A 23,885-nucleotide genomic window follows, 5' to 3' on the forward strand; every position below is an offset into this window, starting at 1 on the left:
AAATTCCTGCTAAGCTAACAGCTGGGGAGACAGCACTCCCTCATTTATTGTCTTAAGGGGTGGCTCAGTCTTTGTTAGGCAAGGCTTCCTGGCAGTGGCCCACAGCAGGTTCTTACTAATATATTTGCAAATGAGAAGAGAATTGGAGAGTGGGGATCCAATTTGCTCTGTCAATCATCTCAGATTTTCTCTCTGCTTTGCCCACAGAGACAGGCAGATTTACTACAGTTGAGCAACTTTCTGTGCTATCTCAGGGACCCGAAGTGTCAACAGGAGCCACATGGTCCCACTCCTTCTGTGTGGACCGAAAGGGAGCACAAAGTACAGGTCTCTGGAGTCCCTTTTCTGGGAATGGGTTCTCGTATCATCTGGCAGTGTCAGACAAGCCCCCGTGGGAGTACCACTGACTGGTGCCAGGGGCTTGGAGTCTGAACTCTGAACTCTGCACTGCACCTTTTCTATCTAACGAGTGTCGACATCTCAGCAGATACAAACTTAGCCAGGCAGAGGTTTGCAGCGAGCACTTCACAGCTGTGATGGAGGCTGGGAAAGCAGAAGCTGCCATGATCATGAGCTGGCCCAGAGCCCGGGGGTATCAGGTTTCATAAATGCCATAATATTTTGATTTTGCTTGTTTTCCATATAACCCATGTTCTTTAACATGGCCAAAATTTGTAATTGTTCATGTCTTTGTATCCCTTTAATCAATAATTTTTTTTCATCTTTTTTATTTCTCATGGAACAAATACATTTTAAAGAGGCCTGAAAAAAATGAATGCCACTATTATAGGCATTTAAAATTAAAAAGTTATATTTTAATTTCAGGATAAGAAATGGTTTTCATTTTTTATTTGCTTATTTTTTTTTTTTACTTGTTTGTTTTTAAGTTTTTCTGAGACAGGGCTTCTCTGTATAGCTCTGACTGTCCTGAAACTCATTCTGTAGACCAGACTGGCCTCGGAGATCTGCCTGCTTCTGCCTCCCATGTGCTGGGATTAAAAATGTGCCACCACCGTCCAGCTAGAAATGGTTTTTAAAACAAAACACACTTCCCACAAAAGAGAAGACATGGAAGACTGATATATTTGATGATGATTTTGATACATACAATTTTTAATAAATTTTTTTCTGGGCATGGTGACCTAGGCCTTTACTCTGAGCTCTCACCAGGTGAATCTCTGTAAGTCTGAGGCTATCCTACTCTAAATAATGAGTTCTAGGCTAGCCAGGAATACACAGTGAGGCCCTGTCTCAAATATATATAATATTGTTCCATTATGTTGTACAGTATGAGCACATGCACACAAGAGCCCAAATCGGTGTCTTGCTTTGACTAGAAGGTCAGTCAGCACCTGAGTGTTATCCTGTAACCTGCAAGTGAGGCCAAGAGAAGCAGGTATTCAGAATACTCTCTCACAGGAGCAAGCTGTGGGAAATCCTGAGCCGTGCAGGCTGAAGGCCCTGAGCGCCTAGCTGCAGGCAGATGTACCACCTTGGTTTTTGCAGCAGGCTGAGGATCATCCCTGAACTGCAACTCAGGGAAGTCACAGAAACCACCCAGGACTTGGATCTTCTGTACCACAGCAAGACATGGCAGCAGCTCTTCCTCAGAGGCTGCATGCGCAGAACCACCTTTCTGCTGACTAAGCATAGTGATTGCAACCTTCTGGGCTGGTGGAATGGATTCTCTCCAGAGGACCAGATAGGATGCCAAGATCCCAGCTATTTCCTGGGAGCTAGTTTAGGCACAGATGGATCCAGGATAAGCTAGGCAGACATACTTTACAACAAAACAAAACAGGACATCCTTTAAGTGTGCCTTCTAACTGTTCTTATCTGGGATTGGAATTGAATTGGATTACCTTATGTTTCTTGGAAGGCTCAGACAACAATACTGCATCTGGCTGTTCTTAACTGTGTTTGTTGATTGCATTCTGTAAACATCCTCCTTGGATTGTCCTGTTACTTCCCTCTCATGTGAAGCCTCTTGGCTTGGGGGAGGGCTACAGGGCAAATGTTAGGGGCCTGGGTATGGTCTCTGCTCTGAACCTCTGGTAACTTGTGTGATCCCAAGCACCTGGCTGTAGTGAGGATGTGGACAGAAGAGCATCACAGGCAGCGCAGAGCTTTGCAGGACAGGCTTCTCAGGTGGAGCTGGCTGATGGAACTGCAAGCTCTCCCAAGGAAAGCCACAGGGTGTCTTGATCCAGCAACACTCGGGTCCTTGCCGCATGGGCCTGTTCATCTTTGTCCTTTCCTTGGGTTCAAAGGGAATTCTGCAGCATCACAGGTGACCTTGTTTCTGATTTGTTAGTCTGCTGTAGGCCTGGGGAGAGGAGAGTCCAAGGGGTGGGTTCTAGGGATGGAAAGTTGATGGCAGTCATCAGGGAGGATCCGAAGAACATCGGCAGTAAATTTGGAACTTAGCAGAGAAGTAGCTCTGGGAGTTGACAAAACCCAGGTGGCCCCTAGTAGGTGGCAATACTGGGCACAGGGGTTAGAGGCTTCCTGAGCCAATGCTTAAGAACACTGGGATGACCAGGTGTGGTCACACAAGGACAGAATGGCTTGTCTTTAGAAGTGTTCAGCACAGACAGCAAGCAGGAGGTTAGAGCAAGGCTGAGTGGAAGGAACCACAGGCTAGAGAGACAATGGTGGTCAGGAACAGGTCTTCTCAAGAAAAGATGGGGCAGGGCACCCAGGAGCCACGCCCCTTTTGTTCCCTTTGCCTCTTGTCTGCACTGGAATGGAGAAAGACTTCCCACCCATCCCACTGCCACACCCCTGCATAAGAACTGCAGGCCTGCAGATGCTCAGAGATGACCTCCTGCTAGTCCGTCTGAGGATGTAGGGAGCAATGAATCTCCTATCCTCCTCCAGGGATAAGACTGGAGGGCACAGGGAGGAGGGTTGAGTCAGTGGCCTGCTGACCCTCCCACTGCAGAAAAAGATAGAACAGGGACTCTGTTTTCTGGTTCCCCCTGGAGGCAGCTGTGGCAGTTAGCCTATGCAACACTAAGAGGGAGTTAACCAGCTTGTACCCACTTCAGATCTGACAGACGGGAACAAAGTAGACTTTTATTTTAACTTTTATGCCTTTTCAAGAAAATCACACCCAGTACTGTTCTTTTTCAGAGAAACTGGTGACCAAAGGGCTGTGGGTTTTACAGCATCTAGTCACAAGGTGGGGTGGGTGGCACTACTCATTAGGGAGCTAAAATCTCATCCTAATTGTTCTGGGGATGGGGCTTTGGCTGTGACCTCTCTCATTCTAGAGCAGATCTTGGAACTCAGTTTCTGTCTGAGCATGATGTCATGGCCATGTATACAAAAAAGGGGATGTATACAGAACTCACCCTCTCCCTTTGCATCCTGTCCAAGGCTCAGCATTGAGTTATGGTCTATTCCATGCCTGGGGTTAGGATCCTGTGGTAAAGGGGGAGTGGGGAGTAATCCATCACACAGCTAGCCAGAAAACAGCAAATACTCATGGAGCTTTCGGCTAAATTATTTAGCACACGCATAAATTCTGGAAGGGCCTAGAAACAGGCAAATTACCATCTTGTTTAAGAGTCAGCTACTGCAGGGCTCCAGTTGTCCCTCAAGGTTTGCAGAGTCCATATACAAGACACTTCTGAGGTCTATCTCCCACGTAAAGCCGAACTGCAAGTTGGGCAGTTGATTGCTCTCGGCCTCTTAGGACTCAGGGCCTTTCTTTCTTTCAAGCCCAGAGTCCCCAGCACATAGCTTCTAGCCTCTACATCTCCTCGTAGCGGCTGCAGTCACTTATCTATGCCCCACCTTCCTCCTTTAAGCGAGCGTCATCGAATCTCACCCAACAATGTCTTATAGCTCAACTGTCTCACACAAGGGTAAGTTGCTGCTCTGGTGCCCAGGGGATTTATGAGTATCCAGGGGGACAGGAATGACTGTTAGTTGCACAGAACTGATCCTGTGACTATGAGGGAGGTGCATAGCGTCTGTCTCTAATGCTCTGTCCTTTTCCCATGTCGTCTTGGACCACAGCCCCTGTGTGACATTTTCCACACTGAAGCTTATGCATCAGATTGGTTGGTCAAAGGCCTCATTTGCTGTGGTGTCTACACTGCTAAGTGCAGAACCTAGACTGTGTGTGTGTGTGTGTGTGTGTGTGTGTGTTATAATATAGTGGAGATATGAAGAATTATTATAGTATGAGGAAAGAATGAAGGGTTAGCACACCGTGTATTTCCTTTCTTATGTAGGTATCTTCCCAAGCAAGTTCCAGGAAATATGAGGGCAGAAAGGGAGAAGGCAGTTGGGGGTGGGGGAGGAATCACAAATCACAACTGCATTACCCACATCCTTTTGTTTTGTTCGACACCCTGCAATTTAGCCAGATGATCACTTTCCTGATTAAAGTCCATTGCTGTAATGACCAGCTTCTGCTTAAACCAGAGGATTCCCCCACCCCATTTGTTTTTGAGATAGTCTTACTATGTAGCCCCGGCTAGTCTGAGACTTACTCTGTAGATTAGGCTAGTCTTGGTCATGTAGCAATCCTCGTGCCTTTGCAGCCTGGGTGTTGGGATCAAGGTGTTTATCACCGTTAGGGTTTCCATTGCTGTGAGCAGACACGATGACCAAAGTAACTCTCATAGGACAACATTTAATTGGGGCTGGCTTACAGGTTCAGAGGTTCAGTCCATTATCACCAAGGTGGGAGCAAGGCAGCATCCAGGCAGGCATGGCGCTGGAGGAGCTGAGAGTTCTCCATCTTCATCAAAGGAAGCCAGGCTGCTAGGAGGAGGGTTTCAAAGCCCACTCTCACAGTGTCACACTTCCACCAACAAGACCACAGCTACTCCAACAAGGCCATATCTCCTAATGGTGCCACTCTCTAGGCCAAACATATTCAGACATATTCAAACCTCCACAACCACCATGCCCAAGACAAAGGAGGTCTCTAGGTAGCTCAGGTTTGGGAAAGTTTACTCCCCAGACCTCTAGAAAGGCAGATACATCTCTTCTCTTATGAACTACATCCCAAACGAACTACATCCACGGCTAACCCCATTTTCAGGTTAACGAAAGAATATGAACCCATATCCAAACGTATAAACACAGAGCCCAGAACCAAACCCGGGAACACTGAGGAGCCTGGACTCTAACCTAGGAGCATGAATCTCAGACTCAAATGAGGTACTTAGGAGGAGCCCAGACCCAAACAAGAGACTAGGGAGGAGCCCAGGCCCAAACCTGGGACTAGGGAGCCAAATGGGAGGCCCTGACTGAGCCCTGATCCCTGAATCAGGACAGTCAGACAGAACCCCGACACAGGACTTCGGACACCCCTGCTTACTGTCAGAAGCCACATCTCTCTGCATATAATAGCTCCTAACCCTGGTCACTCCCCATCCCCACAACTGTCAGGCAGTCAGGGCTAACTGCTTCCTTGGATTCTCCTTCCTAAGGGAGGGTTCCAGGCTGCATGTAGCTTAAGTTAAACATACGCGTGTGCCAGCCTCTCTCTAGGCTGTTTGCTGCAGACTCTGAGGCGTGAGCTACTTGAATAGTTCTACTGGTTGTTTCAGTCAGTCCCTCAGACAGGGGTGAGGGTGGCCAGTGAGGGCTGCTCAGGGAGATGAACTTACTTGGAGCTCAGAGAGGGAAAGAATATGCCTGGGGCCGCTGCCTCTCCTTGGAGACCTATCACCTGGGTGGGTACAGGCCTCAGAGACCCTGGTCTGGTTTGTGCTTCCGATAGGTGACCATGTTTGTTTTTGTTTTTGATTTTGTTCCCCCCCCCCCAACACACACACACACACACACACACACACACACACACACACACATTTCTTGGTTCCTTAAGTGTAAAGGACATACACCTTTCAAAAAGAAAGCTATCTTTCTGTGAAATGGTAGTCACTGACGGATTCCATGCCAGCCTCTTAGATTACTTCAGGGAAATGCCTTTAATGGGATCCAGTGTCTTAGGGATGTGGTACTGTGGTTTCTTCTGAGTAAATGGTATTTATCACTTGGTTCTCTGGTGTCTACGGCCATGCCCGCCACTTGGAATTTGAGAAGGAACAGGCTCAAGTCTCTTCCATCTTTCAAAGCTGTGCCTACAACTCTTGTCCCAGTTGGATCTCAGCTCACACTCTGGAATTTCCCTTTAAAAATTTTAAATACATCTTTAATCCCAGCACTTGGGAGGCAGAGGCAGGCAGAACTCTGTGAGTTTAAAGCCAGCCTGGTCTACAAAGTGAGTACCAGGACAGCTAGGACTGTTACATAGAGAAACCCTGTCTTGAAAAACAACAACAAAAAAAATTATTTTAAAAATATTTATTTATGTGTATGTGGGGGTGAGGGTGCGTGTTCAAAAAACAATTTATGGGAGTAGGCAAATGGCACAGATTTACTCCTGTTGACTGTCCTTTCCTAGTTGTGGCACAAAGACTGTGACTGGCAGACATTTGGGAGATTTCTGTGCCCTGCCCGTGGCAGACATGCTGCAGGGAGATGAAGTCCCCATGGGATGGTAGAAGACACGAAGGCCATTCAAACACCACTGGGCAAGTGCCAATTGCTCTCTTACTTAATCCATTCTTGGACCCAGGCCAAGGAAAAGTGCAGACATTGTTGTCCCAGAAGGAAAGAAATATCAAGCCCATACAGCACACAGTATGTATGGTGTGGGATACCAGAGGGTATCCAGAGGGCTCTGTTGGGACCAGGCGTTGAGGTTCCAGGGCTTATGCCTGTACACAGATGGCTTCAGAAGGACCCACAACAACTGCCTGGGCCCTTAGCAGCAGCTTCCTGAAGGTTCAGAGTCACTGTGGCAGCCAACAGCACCGGGGATGAGCCCACCACTTGCAAAGGATGCTGCCCGGCAGTGCCCCAATTTCCCCACCTGTACCTCTAATTGGGGACACAGGGCCATGGTACCGAGGCAGTGCAGATGCATGGGGGGGAGCATCTGTCTTGGTGACTTGGGGGGGGGAATAATGAGGTTCCAGGGTCACTCTCTTCTGTCTTCTCCTTGGGTTTGTTATCCATAGCTGGCCACATGCCTGCCTTTGTTGTCATGGAAACTGAGGTGTGTGGCTCCAGGTTGTGTTCCTACCTTCTTTGTAATGAAGCTTTGTGTATCATGGTGCTCTCCTTCTACTTCTGGGGTCCCGGCGTCTTGATTTGTTTGCAGTAGGATACGGGATGCCTCTTCCAATTGAGGCCTAAGGGCTCTTACACTTTTGCACTGTCCCACAGAACAGGTATAGCCAAGGACCATAGGCAATGGAGCATGCCCACAGAGCATGTCTACACAGCATGGCCATGGGGTAAGTCCACGGAACATTCCTACAGAGCACAGCAATGGCCCATAGCTTTGAACTATGCTCCCACAGTGTATCTATCCATGGAGCATAGCCATGGGGCATGTCCACAGAGCATGTCCAGGTTTCTCATGTGAAACAACCATAAAACCTCAATGGCATCGTAGACCATGGGGCTTTTAATTTCCAGGTTGGGTGCACTCTGGCAGGTCTGTGATGGAGCCCTGGTGAGACTCCTATAGCTAAACCAACCAGCTCTGTCAAGCGGCTCTGGTGAGCCTTGCTCTGCTCTCTTAGGCCCTCAGCTTGTTCCAGAAGTAGGGAGGGCTTAGCAAGGCTCACACACTGAGACTTCATGGCTGTTTCATGCAAGTAACAAGGCTCCCACTGGGCACAGCAGAGTTTGACGTTACTCATGTCTCTGGGTTTGAGCACTGGGAGTGAGCACTTACAGTGGGGACTGTTCTCATCATTTAATGGAGAGAGTGCTTAGGTAATGTAGGGGACTCTGATGCTACAGGCAGGTGCAGATCTTACCAGTTACAAGTGCTACTTACTTCTTAGGCTCTGGCACATACTGGGCATATTTGCATATGAGATATGAAAGCCTGGTCCTTTTTTTGTTGTTGTTGTTTTTTTGTTTTTTTGTTTTTTGAGACAGGGTTTTTCTGTATAGCCTTGGCTGACCTGGAACTCACTCTGTAGACCAGGCTGACCTCAAACTCAGAAATCCACCTGCCTCTGCCTCCCAAGTGCTGGGATTAAAGGCGTGCGCCACCACCGCCCGGCTGGAAAGCCTGGCCCTTAAGAAGGCTGTTCAAGGGGCAGTGTGCTTTTCCCCTGAGCATTGTCCTCTTTGGATACGACAATCTCATTATTGAAAGGCCTAAGATCTCAGAGATGCCTTGAAACCCCCAAACCATCTTTCTTTGGGATTTACATGGCCTGCTCTTGGTTATTTACGGGATCATGGCTTCCTACTGTTTAAGTCTGTTTCAGGCAAACATCTGCTGTGGCCAGGGCATGCTGCTGATCTACATACAGCATGTGCCCGTTTGAAGCCCTCCTTCTGCCAGTCACATATCCAGGGTCTTTCTCCCATCATCCTGAGCCAGCCACTGGGAAACTGAATCTATAGCTCAGACTGGAAGATGCACTCTGCCTCTGCCTGAGAGACTGAACACCCCTTAGAGCCCACAGATCCGACATGCAAAGCTAACGAATAAGAAAAAGGAGTGAGCCTACACCTGGTTTGATGTTTCCCGATCCACCGCTGCCTCGTGACTTTGAGGACACTGTGATGAGGAGGGCTGCTGGCGATATTCTCGGCCTCTGTGAGTTGACAAAAGAGGAAGAGAATTTCTGCAAAGGGAATAACATAGTAAGGTTGACTCAATGAGGATCCAGGAGAGACCTGTAATGAGAGGAGGGGGTGGGACTAATGCAGGGCCTTGACTGTCATTTACACGTAATGTGTCTTGGCATCATATGCTCCACTAGTGCTGGCAGGAACGGAATGGAAGGAAACTAAGAACTGTCCTGGTTTACTTTCTGTTACTGTGATAAAGATGACCCATGCAGACGAAAGGGTTGTATTCTCCCATCAGGAGGAGCCAGGGTAGGAGCTCAAGACAGGAACCTGGAGGCAGGAACTGAAGCATAGACCGCGGAGAAGTGCTACTCCCTGGTTTGCTTTTAAACTATATTTCTTATACAACCCAGGCCTACCTGCCTAGGGATGGTATCCTCCACAGTGGGCTGGGCACTCCTATATAATTAGAAGTCAAGAAAATAACCCTGCCCCTCCCCCCCAGATATGCCTACAGGTTAATCTGATAAGGGCAATTTCTTGATTGATGTTTCCTGGCATGTCAAGTTGACAGTTCAAGTTAATTATGACACTGAGATTATTATTTTCTGTTTATTGAGACATTTGTGTCTTTGTACATGTGCATACATGTATGAGTTGAGGCCAGAGGTACATGGTAGGTAGCATCAATTACTCTCTGTCTTATTTAATTGTTGGTTTATTTATTTATTTATTTTAGTTTTTAAAAAATTGAATATCTTATTTACATTTCAGATGTTATCCCCTTTCCCCATTTCCCCCATACCCAGAAGCCCCCTGTTCCATCCCCCCTCCTCCTGCTTCTATGAGGATGTGCTCCAACCCACCCACTCCCACTTCCCCACCCTCAAATTCCCCTTATTTATTTATTTTGAGACAAGGTCACAGTGTGTAGCTCTGGATAACCAGGAACTATGTAGACCATATTAGCTTCAAACTCACAAGCAATCCCTGCCTCTGCTTCATAAGTGCTGGGATCAAAGATGTGCCGTACCACACGTAGTCACTCTGCCTTATTTTTCATATTTCATGCTTTATATTTCTCTTACCCGACCTGGAGCTCAACCATTTAGTTAGAATGGCTGGCCAAAGATCTCTAAGGGTCTTCCTGTTCCTGTCTCCCCAAATACTGGGGTTATAGGTGTGTGCTCCAGTGTTAGTTATGTAATTAGTGTCTGTTAGCTATGTGCTCCAGTGTTAGGTATGTAATGCACTGTTAGGCATGTGCCGAAGTATTAGATATGTAGATATGTGTTTCAGTGTTAGGTATGTAATGTAGTGTCTGTTAGGTATGTTCTTCAGTGTTAGGCATGTACTCCAGTGTTAGGCATGTGCAGTGGACCCAAGAGTCCCCAAGTTTGGGCAGCAAGCACTTAACTGACAGAACCACCTACCAGCCCCTTAACCTTGTTTATACAAAAGTCTCCCGTACCTTCTTGGTATGTAATTCTTCTTAATGGTTGATTGTGGGTCTGACTATAAAGCTTTAAATCTCAAAACCACAAGATTGCAAAAAAACATTCATGTCTTTTTGACCTGCCACGAATAGAATGAAAATAAAGGACAGTGACCAAATCTTTACAAAATGCTTGGGGGTGGGGGGAGGTTGGTTATATTATATTTATATCCATGATATGCTTGGAAATAACTTCAGGAGGGGATATTTTCATATGTGTAAAAAAAAAAGAGAGAGAGAATGTACTACAGACCTATGGTTTGGAAACTCTTTATACTTAAGATAAAAGATTTTCTCTCTCTTCTCTCTCCCTCTGTCCCTCCCTCTTGCCTCTTGTGTGTGTATGTGTGTATGTGTCATATATGTGTGTGTATGTATGTATGTAAGCATGTGTGTGTGTGTGTATGTGTGTGCGCGCGCGCGCGTGTGCAAGCGCACACTTTTGTTTTTCAGTTAAAAAAATGAGTCAGGGCCAGGCAGTGCTGTTGAATACTTTAGTCAGCATTTGGGAGACAGAGCAAGTTCCAGGCCAGGGATACAATGGAGAAACCCTGTCTAAAAAACAGCAAACAAACAAACAAATAAACATGTCAACTTATAAGGCAAGTAATCCAATATGCAGTCAAAAAAATACAAAGAAGATTATGGTGAGGGAAAAGAATTACCAGAGTTTGGAAGCTGCACAGCATGAGGGAAACAAGTCTCCCAGCTGAGGAGATGTTTCCACACCACATCTCATTTTCCTGTAGTTCTTCATGGCACAGCTGGACATCATCTGATTCTCCAACTGTACACAGATGAACTGTGCAGTCGTGATCTCTGGATTTGACAAGATGACATCTTATTTTATATTATACTACAGTGTATACTTACGTTTTTAAAAAAATGACTATTAACTCTTGCTTTTGAAATATACAACGTGAACCTGTTTTGCTTATTTTATGGATATGGGCATTTTGTCTGCTTGTATGTTTATGTGCCACATGGGTGCTTAGTACCCTCAGAAGACAAGATGGCTTCAGATGCCCTGGAACTAGAGTTAGAGATGGATGTGAGCTGCCCGGTGGGTGCTGGGAAGTGAAGCCCAGTCCTCTGCAGGAGCAGTGGTTGCTCTTGCCAGCTGAGCCATCATCTCTTGAGCAGTTTGACTTCTGGAAAGAAGGTTTCAGCTGCACAATTACTCCCAATACGTCACAATACTGGGCTGCTGCTTGCCGCTGCTCCGTTACAGGACTCCCAGTACTGGGTGCTTTGTTCACGTTTTTTTACTTTGCTTCACTAGAGCTTAGCATCATAATTAGACTTGAAAGCCCCTTCTTTCACATATGTTAAGGAGTCCAGTGGCTTGGTCAGCATCTCCATCCTCGGACTTTCACATGCCACGGCAAAGTTTTCCTTAAAAAAGTACATCCTTGCCGGGCGGTGGTGGCACACGCCTTTAATCCCAGCACTTGGGAGGCAGAGGCAGGCGGATTTCTGAGTTCAAGGCCAGCCTGGTCTACATCAGCCAAGGCTATACAGAGAACCCTGTCTCACAAAACAAAACCAAAAAAAAAAAAAAAGAAGAAGAAGAAGAAGAAGTACATCCTTCATAAATTTTTCCGTATCCAACACAATCGCTTTGAACTAAGGCTTGTTGACCAAAAGGTGAGAATATAACTTTAAATGTACAAGCCGGTCTTTACTTACAACAGGATTTGATGGATTTGAGATCTGAAGATTGTAGGTTTTATCTCGAACCTAGTCCTGTGACCTCATAGCCAGCCTGAGGAGGCAGGATCAGAGGTCATCTTGCTTGTTTCTCTTTCTCTCTCTCTCTGTGTGGGTGTGCATTCGAGTGAATGTGTGCGTGTGTGCGTGTGTGTGCGTGTGTGTGCGTGTGTGTGTGTGTGTGTGTGTGTGTGCATGCTTCTTCTAAACGTTATAGTTTTGACTTTACTCTTTGACCTACCTGGATAGGCTATTCTCAGGGTAGACAGGGTGTATTTTGACATATCCTTTTTTTTTTTCAGCCTTCTAATCTCAGTGTTAGGAAGGCATATAATCACAGACTTAAAATGTAATGGGCCCCAAACACAGCATTTCTCGGCACCAATGATCTGTAAGCAGAATATCCCCACCAGAACTTTAAGATACCCTCTGGCGCTTTGTCCCTTGAAGATGTGGCCCTCTGGACTGCAAGGTCTCTGACCCCAGGCTTTGTCTGGCTGCATCATACTCGGCTGTGTGGTTCTAGGTCTGTGCTGAGTGGGAGGAAATAGGTGGTGCTCCCAGCTAGAGAGGCAGAAAGTCTGACTCAAGTGGCTTTAACCCTGAAGAGGAAATGGAACACCTTACACTCCAGGAAAAGGAAGCGCAGGGCAGGTGTGGCCTGCCCCTGGGATGAATCAACTTTTAACAAAGGCACTGGGCGGCTTGGGTAGGCTTTCTGTTCTCCCCCAGGCTGCCCCAGTGGGAGCTCTGGCTCAAGCCTGCCCTCACTTCATAAGCAGATACAAGGTGGGGTCCCTGGTTGCACCAGCCACTGAGGTGGACCTAATTCCCAGTCATGGGATATGACCCTCTGCGGTCAGAGGGATTAACTTAAACTCTTCCCCCTCCCAGGTCCTGAAAGGAGACAACCTGTAAGAAGTACAGGCAGCCCCACCCTGGGGTGGGCTGGCCTGCCATAATTAGCCAATCCTCTTAGTGTCAGGTGTGTGATGTTCAGCAACATTGTGGTGAGACCAATCAGATCCACCCCTGCAACCTAGGGAAAAAAAAAAAAATCCCAGGGGAGGCAGCTAAAACTCTGAACAAAACTGGTTTTGTCAGTGGAGCAAGGTGGTCCCTGACTAGCATTGAGGTGTATTCTCACTTCCTCCCCTGTCTTAAATTGGAGTAGAGAAAAAAAAAAAAAAAAGAGCCACAAGGAGACCCAGTGGAGGCTCTCCAGCCTCTGAGGAACAGGAAACACCCAGGGACTGAGTTGACTGTGGGAATGGAGGTGGCACCATGGAGTTCAGAGCCTCCACAGTCTTTCAGTACTAGGACTCAGAGATGCTGGGCAAAGTGCAGAGCCCAGTAGCTGTGTTTGGAACCCAACACATCTCAAGGACAGAGTATGGGCTGCACTGTGACCCAAGGTAAGGAAGAGAGTGGGAGGAGGGCAGTCCGCAAGCTGGGGGGAGGGTCTTAGACTCTGCTGCTAGCCCTCTTACCAAGGGCAGGAGCAGAAAGGGCTTGTATTCAGGCAACACATGCAGGGCACACTATCTTAGGCCAGGTCCCAGCAGGCTATCCCTTTAGCCTCATTGCAGTAGAGGATTCTGCTAGCTGTGGGTGCTGAGGGGGAGAGTGACTGTCTCAGCCACAAGTGCAAGGCGTGGTCAAGCTCTTGCTAATACCCATACATACCCTTCTACATACCTCTCCACTCACTCTCACATGCTCCCTCTCACTTCTGCTCCCCAGGGTTTACCCTCCCTTTAACAAGATTCCTCTGCCCTATGGCTTTGCCTGGGGGCCTCTTTTCACATCCCTGCCTAGAGGCACAGGAGACATTCCCGGCAGATGGCAGGTAGTATCTGGCTGGTGGCTCTTGGGCCATGGAATGTGCAGACTCTGAAGGTGTGTTTCACCCACCTTCTCCCCCAAGGTGACCTATTCTCTGGAGTGCCTCTGGGACTGAACAGCTAGCCATTTACCAGAGAGGACAGTGTGTGCAGATCTCAGCTAGCCTATCTGGCCACGTGACCCAGGCAGCCTCGTCATCTTCCCACGTCTCAATTCTCTTGTGGTTTTGTGGTCAGCCTCAGATTAAATCATGGCTGCCTGGCAGCTGAGACTTGTGAGAGAGTTGCCTTCTCCAGGATCACCTGAGATGAGCACAGTCACAGACTGATATAGACTAAGGATCCCGAGAAGGCTCTGGGCCCTGACAGCATGTTAGAGAGTTGCCCATCTGCCAGAGATAGGAGATAAGAGAAATATGCAGGCAACTTGGCTCAAACCTGACTAAGACAAGTTGTTCTGTTGTAGTGTATGTGCACATATGTGTTCACGTGTACACAGTAATCCTGCGTGTCAGGGGTCCATGTTTGCCTTCCCCTCAGACGCTACCTTATTTTTAAATGTAATACTGTTTATTTTCAAAAACATTTCAGCATTCTAAACATACAAAAAAAAAAATAACAGAATGTTGCAAATTGCGTTCAGGTACAGAGGGTTCTTGAACTCCCATTGATGGCAGCAGTTCTTTGCTGAAAACGATGTGAGTTCTACAGTTTCTTTAAAAAGTTTTAAAATCTACTGCACTTAACTAAAGAAAAAACTCCCAACACTTCTCATGCCAGCTGACCCCTCCCCCTTTCCACAACTAAGAATGTCAGCAGAACGCTATGCCACTATATACAAAAGCAAGACAACCTGAAGCTAAACGGATGCCCACCGCAGTATCAACAGGTCCAGCCTCACAGTGCGCACCCTGAGCTACGGCCCCCTCCAAAAGGCATCTTCCCCTCACAGCCTCCACGCCAAACAAGGAGCATCAAGAATCTGCCTGGGTTGTTTTGTTCTCTTTACACACTAGAGATATGTACAGTTGAAAACTCAGGATTTCTAGCCAATAACCATACAGTTAACACTACCTTACGAGTTGAGAGCAAAATGCCAGAAACATCTTCAAATGCCTTGTCACACCAACAGCAAAATGCACTGAGTGAGGAGGACTCGAGAGTACCTGTTCATTTTTAAAATGTTTGGAGCTATGTACAACTTTGATACAGTTTCAGGGCGCTCGGGACACCCACGGCCACTTCATGTAAACCACTGACACTTTGAGAAACTACAGTATGACCATGATCAAATTTTGTAATTAAACCTAACAAGGGCAAGAGACATGACTCAAGTAAGAGATGTGTCAATCACAGCGCTCTCCTACACTAAGGTATTTAAAAGGAGACAGAGTTTTTATTCATCTTCCCCCTCTTCCTCTTCTTCCTCCTCCTCCTCTTCTTCTTCCACCTTTTTTCTGGTAACTTTAGCAGGACCCTTGGCGCCATCAAACTTCCCTTTAGACTTACAGTCAGCAACACCCTTCTCACACTTCTCCTTCAGCTCTGCTGCGTTGGTAAGGTAAGGCTGCTTTTCACTGTCACTTAAGTTATTCCACATCTCACCCAGTTTTTTTGCCACATCTCCGCTGGAGATACCAGGGTTTGTGGATTTGATCTTGGGGCAGAATTCGGAGCAGAATAAGAAAAATCCAGACAGAGGTCTTTTGGGGGCATTCGGGTCCTTCTTCTTCTTCTTGCCTCCGTTAGCTGGTCCATAAACTTTCATCTCCCGATCATAGCGTACTTTATCCGCCTTTGCCGTTTCATCAAACTTCGATTTCTCTTTGCTAGACATTGTCTTCCATCTCTCAGAGCACTTCTTGGAAAACTCCGCAAAATTGACTGGAACCTCCGGGTTTTTCTTCTTATGTTTTTCCCTGCATGTCTGCACGAAGAAGTCATAAGCAGACATCTTGCCCTTTGGTTTCTTGGGGTCACCGTTAGCCATAATGACTGTATTGTTCGCTAGTCTGTCTCCACCTTATTTTTAAAGCCAGTACTTAAACTGAACCTTGGGCTTACTAATTAAGTTGCTAGGCCGGCAGGGCGGCAAGCTCTGGGAACCCCACCTCTACCCTCCCAGCACTGGGGTTGCGGACATACACTGCAGCACCCAGATTTTTACATAGATGTTGGGGGTCCAAAGTCAGGCTTTCAAGCTCGTGAAGCAAGGACTTTACTGACTGAACCATTTAAGCAGCCTGGGACCTGGAGATGTAATGTGGTCCCACTTCCTGTACCTCCAGCGCCCTCTTATGGACTCCAAGGGTACCTGCATATCCATGTGCATATACGCCTACAATGTGTGTATATACATTTGGGGTGGGCGTATATGCACATATGTGTGTATAAAATTAAAAATAAATTTAAAAAAGAATTTTCTGTCCTCAATGGCTAGCTCATTTCTCAGGATAGAAGAAAAACCAAAGGCTTTTTCTGCTAGAAATAAGAAAGATGGAGCCTCCGACTGATGGGTGAGGCTTTGGGGCTGCTGCCTGGAGCGGATGCTTCTCTTGAAGCAGATGGATTTGTGGAGAGGGGGACCAAGCCAGCCATTTGGGGACAGTTGCCAGCAACACTGCCTGCTGAGGCAAGGCCTGCCAGTGTTCCCAGACCCTCCATCTTAGCTGAGGCCTCCAGTGAGCTCTCTCGTGTCATTCATTTAAGCACACAATTTTCAAAGTCCTGGACATGGTGTACAGGTCACAGAGGTTGTAGAGAACCTACTTAAATGATCTCATTGGTTTTTTTCCACCATAGTAAAAATGATTCATAGGCAAGTGCATTGGAGAGAGAAATCCATGTTGGATTTTCAGAATGCTTTCGTATGAACAGAAACATAACTCTCTGTCAAAATAAAAGGACTCCTTTGCCAAAGTGTGTTTTATAGTCCATTCTTTGGTAGGGTGGGATGGGTAAGGGAGGGAGAGGAGGAAAGGAGGGAAGAATTATGTTAACTGTGTAATAATTCTGGAGGTGGACACAGGCCAGTACTGGAGAAGTATTTTATTAAAAGGAACAATAGCAATTTTAAAACTCATTTAAAGACAACTTTACATTTAAACTCTTTTTATTGCTTCCCCCCCATGTTTGTGAAGTAAATACAATCCCATTAAAACAAAAGCCCCAAACAGTAGGAAAGTAAAAAAAAAAAAAAAAAAAAAAAAAAAAAAAAAAAAAATCAGAAAAACTAAAAGCTTCAATAATTTCCAAAGCCTGCCTGTGTTTTGTCCAGAGACCGCATCTGGCTAGACCCCATTTGCTTGTGACCCTTCTGTCTACACAGATCACAGTAGCATGAGCTGAATCATACCCCACGTATGGCTCTGCTAATATTTTCTTAATGATATTACTTGTCTCACCCCTCAGGACCTATGGTAAGTTGTCTGAGACACCCCCTTTTGTATGTATGTGGATGTTGCATATATATCTCCACAAGAGGACATAAGATATCTGGCTCCATCACTTTCTGTCTGATTCACTGAATACACAGGTCAGGATCTCTCACTGAACATAGAATTGACGGGGCAGCAGCAAGCTCCAGGAGTTCTCCTGTCTCTGCCTCCCACGGGGCTGTCATTACAGGTGCATGTGTGGCCACACCTAGTTTTTCCACATGGTTCTGGGACCAGAACTCAGGGAAGAATGTGATCCTGGGTATAGCGAAAAAGAGGCTGAGTGGAGAGATAGCTTTGTGGGCTCTTCTCCCGCCCACAGACGTTCTCCCAGTAGCCTTTTTCTGAGGTTAAGGGAAGATTCTGAGAGGCACATGATCTTGCTTTATCTGTATTGCAAAAGGCTGTGGTAGTATACCACAGTATACCACAGAATTCAACACTACTGAGGCCAAAAAAGCAGTTGCAACTGAGCTCTGCACCCCAGGGGTGATCCCAGACGAGCTCTGCGCTTTCGGGGGGGGGGGGGGGGGTGCTTTCTGTTCCTTGAGAGTCACAGAGGCCTGTGCTCCAGTGGCTAGAAAGGAAGAACGTGCCAGCCCCACGTGCTTCGCCGAGCCCACAAGGACAGGCCTTACAGTGTTCGCACATGTCACAGCAAGAATGTGGTCTGTGGTCACTCCTGGCAGCCGGTTTGGGAAAAGTAGCCTCTGCCCTCCGCTCACAGCTCTCCACTCGAGGTGCAAAGAAGGCTGTGTCAGCTAGCAGCTGTGGACATTTTCCCACAATGCAGTTCTTCTTGACGTCTGCTAAGCTGGGGGTCTTCTCCGAAGCCCTGACTCCTCCCTCTGATTTCCACCCTTCCTTCCTTGACCGTCAAGGAAGAGAAAGGAGGGAAAAGAGAATGGATACATTAATCAATTAAGTAATTAAAGACTGAAGCTAGGAGAAGGGTAATTTTTTTTTTTTTTTTTTTTTTTTTTTTTTTTTTTTTTTTTTTTTTTTTGGTTTTTCGAGACAGGGTTTCTCTGTATAGCCTTTGGCTGTCCTGAAACTCACTCAGTAGACCAGGCTGGCCTCGAACTCAGAAATCCACCTGCCTCTGCCTCCCAAGTGCTGGGATTAAAGGCGTGCGCCACCACCGCCCGGCGGTAATTTTTTAAAAAGCTAATGAACTTGTTTATTTGGTTTATTTGGGGATTCTGTTCTGTTTCATTGTTTGATCTGTTCCTATTAATATCACTGTCAAACTATTTGTAATATGATAATTTTGTAATACATCCTTAAGCCCAGTAGTGTTATACAATTTTACTCTTTTGAATTAAGAGTGCTTTATCTATTGAGATTTAAAAAATGGTCCCCTATGAATTTTACGATTTTATTATTTCTACAAAAAATATTGGCTGGGTAGTGGTGGCGCACGCCTTTAATCCCAGCACTTGGGAGGCAGAGGCAGGCGGATTTCTGAGTTCGAGGCCAGCCTGGTCTACAAAGTGAGTTCCAGGACAGCCAGGTTGGCTGGGTAGTGGTGGCGCACGCCTTTAATCCCAGCACTTGGGAGGCAGAGGCAGGCGGATTTCTGAGTTCGAGGCCAGCCTGGTCTACAGAGTGAGTTCCAGGACAGCCAGGTTTACACAGAGAAATTCTGTCGAAAAACCAACTATATATATATATATATATATATATATATATATATATATATATATATATATATATATAATTTGAAATTTGATGGTGGTATTGTATTGGGTAGTGTGGACACTCTAAAAAGTATTATTTCTACTAACCCATTAAAATGAGATAATTTACACTTTTAAAGAAAAGGCAAAGGTAGACTGGAGAGATTGCCAGTGATCAAGAGCACTGACTGCTCTTCCAGAGGTCCTGAGTTCAATTCCCAGCAACCACGTGGTGGCTCGAAAACATTTGTAATGAGATTTGATGCCCTCTTCTGGTGTGTGAAGAGAGAGACAGTGTACTCACATACATAACATAAATAAATCTTGGGGGTGGGGAACAAGGAATGTGTGTTCCTTACTCTCATCTGAACTCATGACTGAAGTTAAGGAGACTTTGGAGGGAGTATTTATGTATTCATATATAATTGACAATTTGTATTTAATTGACAGAACCGTTTCTTCTGACATGTGAATGGCATGAGGCAAGGCATACAGTTTCAAGTCTTTCTGTTCCTTGTTTCTCAGTGTAGTGGAGACAAACATTTTCTTTGCCTTGAGACAGTGACTACCACTGGGGTTAAGCCCAAGGCTTGTTTTTTTGCTATGCCTGCGTGTTTTCAACATCCTAAGACATCTTTTCTTCCCTCGACCTACCTGCCTGCTGGGTTAGCCTTGTTGCGTTTATACCAAAACAACAACAAAATCAAAAAATATGGTCCACTCTCAAAATGAGGCACATTTATGGTTGTGAGAGTCACAAATGAGCAGGAGACACCGGATCCCTGTCTTCCCCAGCCTGCAGCGACTATCTGCCTGTCCTGGTTGCTCTCAGTGCATCCTAGGCTGAAGTCTGTTGTGCAGCCGAGCCCACATGTCAGAAAGGGAGGGAATCTCAAGTCTCTGAATATACAACAAACAAGGCTTCACATTCCGGACCTGGAAATTTACAGGTGGTGCAATCTACCTGGTATCTAGTCCCTCCCTGAAATACTCCGGCAATGAAGAACTCAGCGGGCCAGGGAAATACAGTTAGGGACACAGGAGACACTGTTTTGTACCAAACTGCTGTGCCAACCATTTATGCTGATGCCTCTCTTTGCAGGTCAAAAAAAATTCCAACAGCCCCGTTGCCAGGACTCTTATTGTGAAGTGAGGATCTTTGTTTCTGGTGTTTTACACCCTCTTTGTTCCTGTCCCTTCCCAACTTTGGCCTCTTCCCTTTGTCCTCCCTCCCTAACAACCCTCCTCCATCTTTCTTTTCCCCTCAGTTTCTGTCCCTTCCTCTCTTACTCTCTTCTCCCCCCCCCCAAACCCCCCAGTATTGGGCATTGATCCCAGGGATTCACCCAATTAGTTAAGCACTTTCCCTCTGAGCCACACCCAGGGTCTCTTTCCTATTAAGAACAGGTCAGGTTTTCCTCGTTTCTTGCTGTGTGTTCTTACTTTCTTCTGAGCACCCAGCCCCACCCCACCCCACCTCAGCTAAGATGGTTGCTGACTTCAACACAATGGCTTCTATTCTTCTGGATCTATCACTTTAAGCCATGGTCTGAAGCTTCAGTTGGTAGTAACTTGTAAAGCTGTGTTTGGAGTTATTCTTGCGTAGGCTGTATCAGGCTGGGGACAGCAGCTCCGAAGCGTTGGGGGAGGGGGAAGGTGGCACCTCCCATTCTCCGTCACAGGACAGCAGCAGGTGCTTCCAGGTCTGACATTCCTCATCCTGGAGTTCAGGTCACCTGAGGCCCAAATCTAGGGTGTTTTTGTTTTTGTTTTTTTTTTTTTTTTTCTGCGTTAACATTACACTTCCTCTCTCCCTTCACACTTGTCTCTGCAAATAGACTCTGGAGTCATTTTCCCCACAACTTCTGAGATTCAGTGTACTTGGTATTTCAAAATGGATTTATCTGGGTCTGGTGGAAAGGCTTTGTCATCCAGCTACTTGGGAAGCCGAGACAAGAGTCCAGTTAAGTTCCCGGCCAACTTGGTTAACTTAGTGAGACCCTGTCTCAATATCAAAAGTTGAAGGGTATGTGTGTGGGGGTGCAGTTCAGTATAGAACGCATGCTTGGAGCATGCTTGGCGAATGCTTGGCATACATAAAGTTCCAGGCTCAATCCCTAGTACCACAAATAAAGACATAAATAGGGTTGTAGTGAGTTTGGTGACTGAAGGCCACCTCAAAGATCTCCTCTCGTCATAACTAAGCTTTGAATCTGGAATGGATGAGCCAACATTATTCTTATAGCAGGTGTGTGAATGAATCCTATGGGATGATTATAGACCAGCATGCTGTGTGCTGTTGAGGTCTGAGCTTCAGGCCAGTGGGTGTTGGTGAGAAAGTTCGATCAAAGACTCTCCTGTCAGATCTGCTGTTCTCTTTAAGCCTAGAGCTGGGCACACAGCAGCTTCAGCCGGTTCACGGTGATGCTGCAAACTGCAGTCTATTCTGAGTCTTTAAATCTGTTTCCTGGCTCCTGCAGGTGGGAAGCTGCAAAATCATACTTTACTCCTTCCATGGATAGCACCCACACTATTCTGTGGTTCATTGTGGAAGAAAGGCTGATAAACCATCTTCACCTAAATGCACAGGTAGGGAAGGGGTGAAAAAGGATGGGAGACGGTGAACCCCAGTGCACCCCATAGCTCTATTCTCTGCCCGGTGAGATGTGAAAATAGCTCATTTAAACTTGGGACGCTACTCTTTCCTCCCCCCAAAATGCAGGAAGCTGTTTCCTATTTAAAGTCACTTGTTTACAACTGACCCAGAAATCTGGTGACTGCTAAGTGATCCATGAGAGAAGTTTGAAAACTTGTTCCCACAGCAGCTGGTGGCCACGCCCATGCAATAAGTAGCCTATATCTACAAGCTATAGAAAGACTGTCTTGCTGGAGACTGACCCATGGCAGACCCACAGGAGAAGGCTTAAGTGCAGACGGTAACCCTGGGGGACTGTGGGCTTGTTGGGAGTACTAGTGTCCCCTATGGTACGATGGCCAGGATATCATTTCTGGGCACAGCGCCCTGAGCCGCATAAGGCTGCCCTGCCTTTAGCCCCTGTTTGTGGTCACACTATACTTTGGTATCTAGCGAGTGAGTGACAACTTGTTGCTCCCTGGAGAACTGGCCTGTGACATGGGATTTTATATCTTGACCTCTCGTCTTGCTAGTGAACCTTACGGACTTGGGCTGAGCACAGCCTTGGGATTTGAAGGAAAACAGCAGAGATCTCCTAAAAGAGTATGCAACAGGTGTCTCCCAGCACCAGATGATGGGTGTCATGGAGAAGGTGTGGCCAGACCTGCCTCATTCCTCTCCCGTTCTTGTCTACCTTATTCTTCTAGCATACATCATGTTGAGACCCAAAGCCTTTTGCTCTGTGCAGCTCCTTCACGTAAACTGTCCTGTGGCCGGAGAATGGGAGTACCATGTGTATGTGTCGGTGAGCTAAGTCGTCATTGTGAGCGATGCTCCTAGGTACCTGAAAAACCTGAGCTACCTTTCTCTACAGGTAAACTGTACAAGGTTACTCAGGAGGAGCAGTGAGATGCCTGACCAAGCAGCATCCCACCTACTCTGTGGAGGGAGGAAGGCTTCAATGCAATCAAGTACCAGGTATGTAGCGGGGGATTCTGATAGCAGGCTACCGTACAGCTTGCGTCTCCAGTGCATGTGAGCCCACTGATGTCAATAAGAGGTGAACACAGCCCTTCTACCCACTCCATATAGATGTGCATGTCCATGGCGAACATCTCAGAGGACTATGGGCCCACAGACTCCCCTCACTCAGAGATTCTGCCTCACATAAACACCTCCTCAAAGGGACAGGTGCACAGTGCTTTCCCGGAGGGGAGAGTGGAGCGAGGGGTTGCAGTGTCACACCCATTATGGCCCGTGATAGGCTATGTTCAAGATCATGGACTCTTTCGTCTTTCAGAAACTCCCAGTTCTGATCAAAGAAGCCCTAGAGCCTTTGTACACACGACAACAGCATGCACATGCCTCATTCCTATGTACACATGCATCACTCATGTATGTGCATATCTCATTCACTGTAGAAAGCAGTATGGATGGCAGAGTAATGAGTTCTAGTTTGGAGCGGATTGTGTTTAGAAGCCAAGTGTGGGCTGAAAGGATAGCTGAAGGGCTGTGATGGTTTGTATATGCTTGGCCCAGGGCGTGGCACTATTAGGAGCTGTGGCCTAGTTGGAGTAGGTGTGGCCTAGTTGGAGTAGGTGTGGCCTAGTTGGAGTAGTTGTGTCACTGTGGGTGTGGGTTTTAATACCCTTGCCCTAGGTGCCTAGAAGCCAGTCTTCTCCCAGCAGCCTTCGGATGAAGATGTAGAACTCTCAGCTCCTGCACCAGGCCTGCCTGGATGCTGCCATGCTCCTGCCTGCTTTGTTGCTAATGGACTGAACCTCTGAACCTGTAAGCCAGCCTCAAATAAATGTTGTCCTTATAAGAGTTGCCTTGGTCATGGTGTCTGCTCACAGCAGTGAAACCCTAATTAAGTCAAGGGCTGAATAGTTAAGCACTGGTCATGCAAACATGGGAAACTGAGTTCAACCCCGTCCCCCACCCCCGCCACCCCTGAAAACACAAAAGAGAGCCCGGCATAGGGGTGTTCACATCTAATCTTAGTACCGGAAAGGCAAGGGATGGGAGGATCTCTGGACTTGTTGCTGGCCAGTCTAAGACTTAACTCTGTGAACTTCAGGTCAATGAGTACACCTTGTCTCAAAAAACAAGGTCGACAGAACTCAAAGATTCACAGCCAAGGTTGACCTCTGACCTCCTCCTGCACTTGTGCATATCTACACAAATGTTTTTAAATGCCAAATGCAGGGCTATAGGAGAGGGCCACCCTTGGGGACTTTTGCTACACATGATAAATGTTTTTTTTTTTTTCCTAAGCTTGTTTTCAGATTGCTGACCCTACTTTCTGAAACCTTTCCAGATTCTTCCAGCAGTAAATAACAATGACGTCATGTACCAACTGTTGCTCTGTCTCAAGTCTGTCTTCACCTCACACTGCTGCCCTCATGGGAGCATGTCACCTCACTTCACGAAGGGTCAGGGATCCCTCCTGCT

General features: G+C 46.7%; 1 protein-coding gene and 1 pseudogene across 3 annotated transcripts; one reads left to right on the forward strand and one right to left on the reverse strand.

The window, feature by feature from the left end:
- The first annotated feature begins 12,954 nt into the window (after positions 1–12,954).
- LOC143440017 (uncharacterized) lies at positions 12,955–23,256 on the forward strand. 3 transcript variants are annotated; one of them, XR_013107947.1, is made up of 6 exons: positions 12,955–13,251; positions 21,277–21,385; positions 21,519–21,732; positions 22,139–22,226; positions 22,306–22,409; positions 23,091–23,256. XR_013107947.1 is itself a non-coding variant. In XM_076926596.1 (4 exons), the coding sequence occupies exons 1-4, from the start codon at positions 13,166–13,168 to the stop codon at positions 23,128–23,130; spliced, it is 339 nt and encodes a 112-aa protein (XP_076782711.1). In that variant the 5' UTR covers positions 12,955–13,165; the 3' UTR covers positions 23,131–23,256. The 3 variants fall into 3 exon arrangements, 1 of the variants encoding a protein (XP_076782711.1); XR_013107948.1 differs by lacking the exon at positions 22,139–22,226; XM_076926596.1 differs by lacking the exons at positions 21,519–21,732; positions 22,139–22,226.
- LOC143440018 (high mobility group protein B3 pseudogene) lies at positions 15,077–15,676 on the reverse strand (annotated as a pseudogene).
- Positions 23,257–23,885: the final 629 nt, after the last annotated feature.

The sequence above is a fragment of the Arvicanthis niloticus genome, chromosome 28, assembly GCF_011762505.2.
Source record: "Arvicanthis niloticus isolate mArvNil1 chromosome 28, mArvNil1.pat.X, whole genome shotgun sequence".
Taxonomy (NCBI): Eukaryota; Metazoa; Chordata; class Mammalia; order Rodentia; family Muridae; genus Arvicanthis; species Arvicanthis niloticus.

Excerpts from the sequence above, each read along its gene's own strand:
- LOC143440017 (XM_076926596.1), top strand. The coding sequence starts at position 13,166 with ATGCTGGGCAAAGTGCAGAGCCCAGTAGCTGTGTTTGGAACCCAACAC. Across the intron at positions 13,252-21,276 it reads GGGCTGCACTGTGACCCAAG|GTGGGAAGCTGCAAAATCAT; the intron begins GTAAGGAAGAGA and ends TGGCTCCTGCAG. Across the intron at positions 21,386-22,305 it reads ATCTTCACCTAAATGCACAG|GTAAACTGTACAAGGTTACT; the intron begins GTAGGGAAGGGG and ends CTTTCTCTACAG.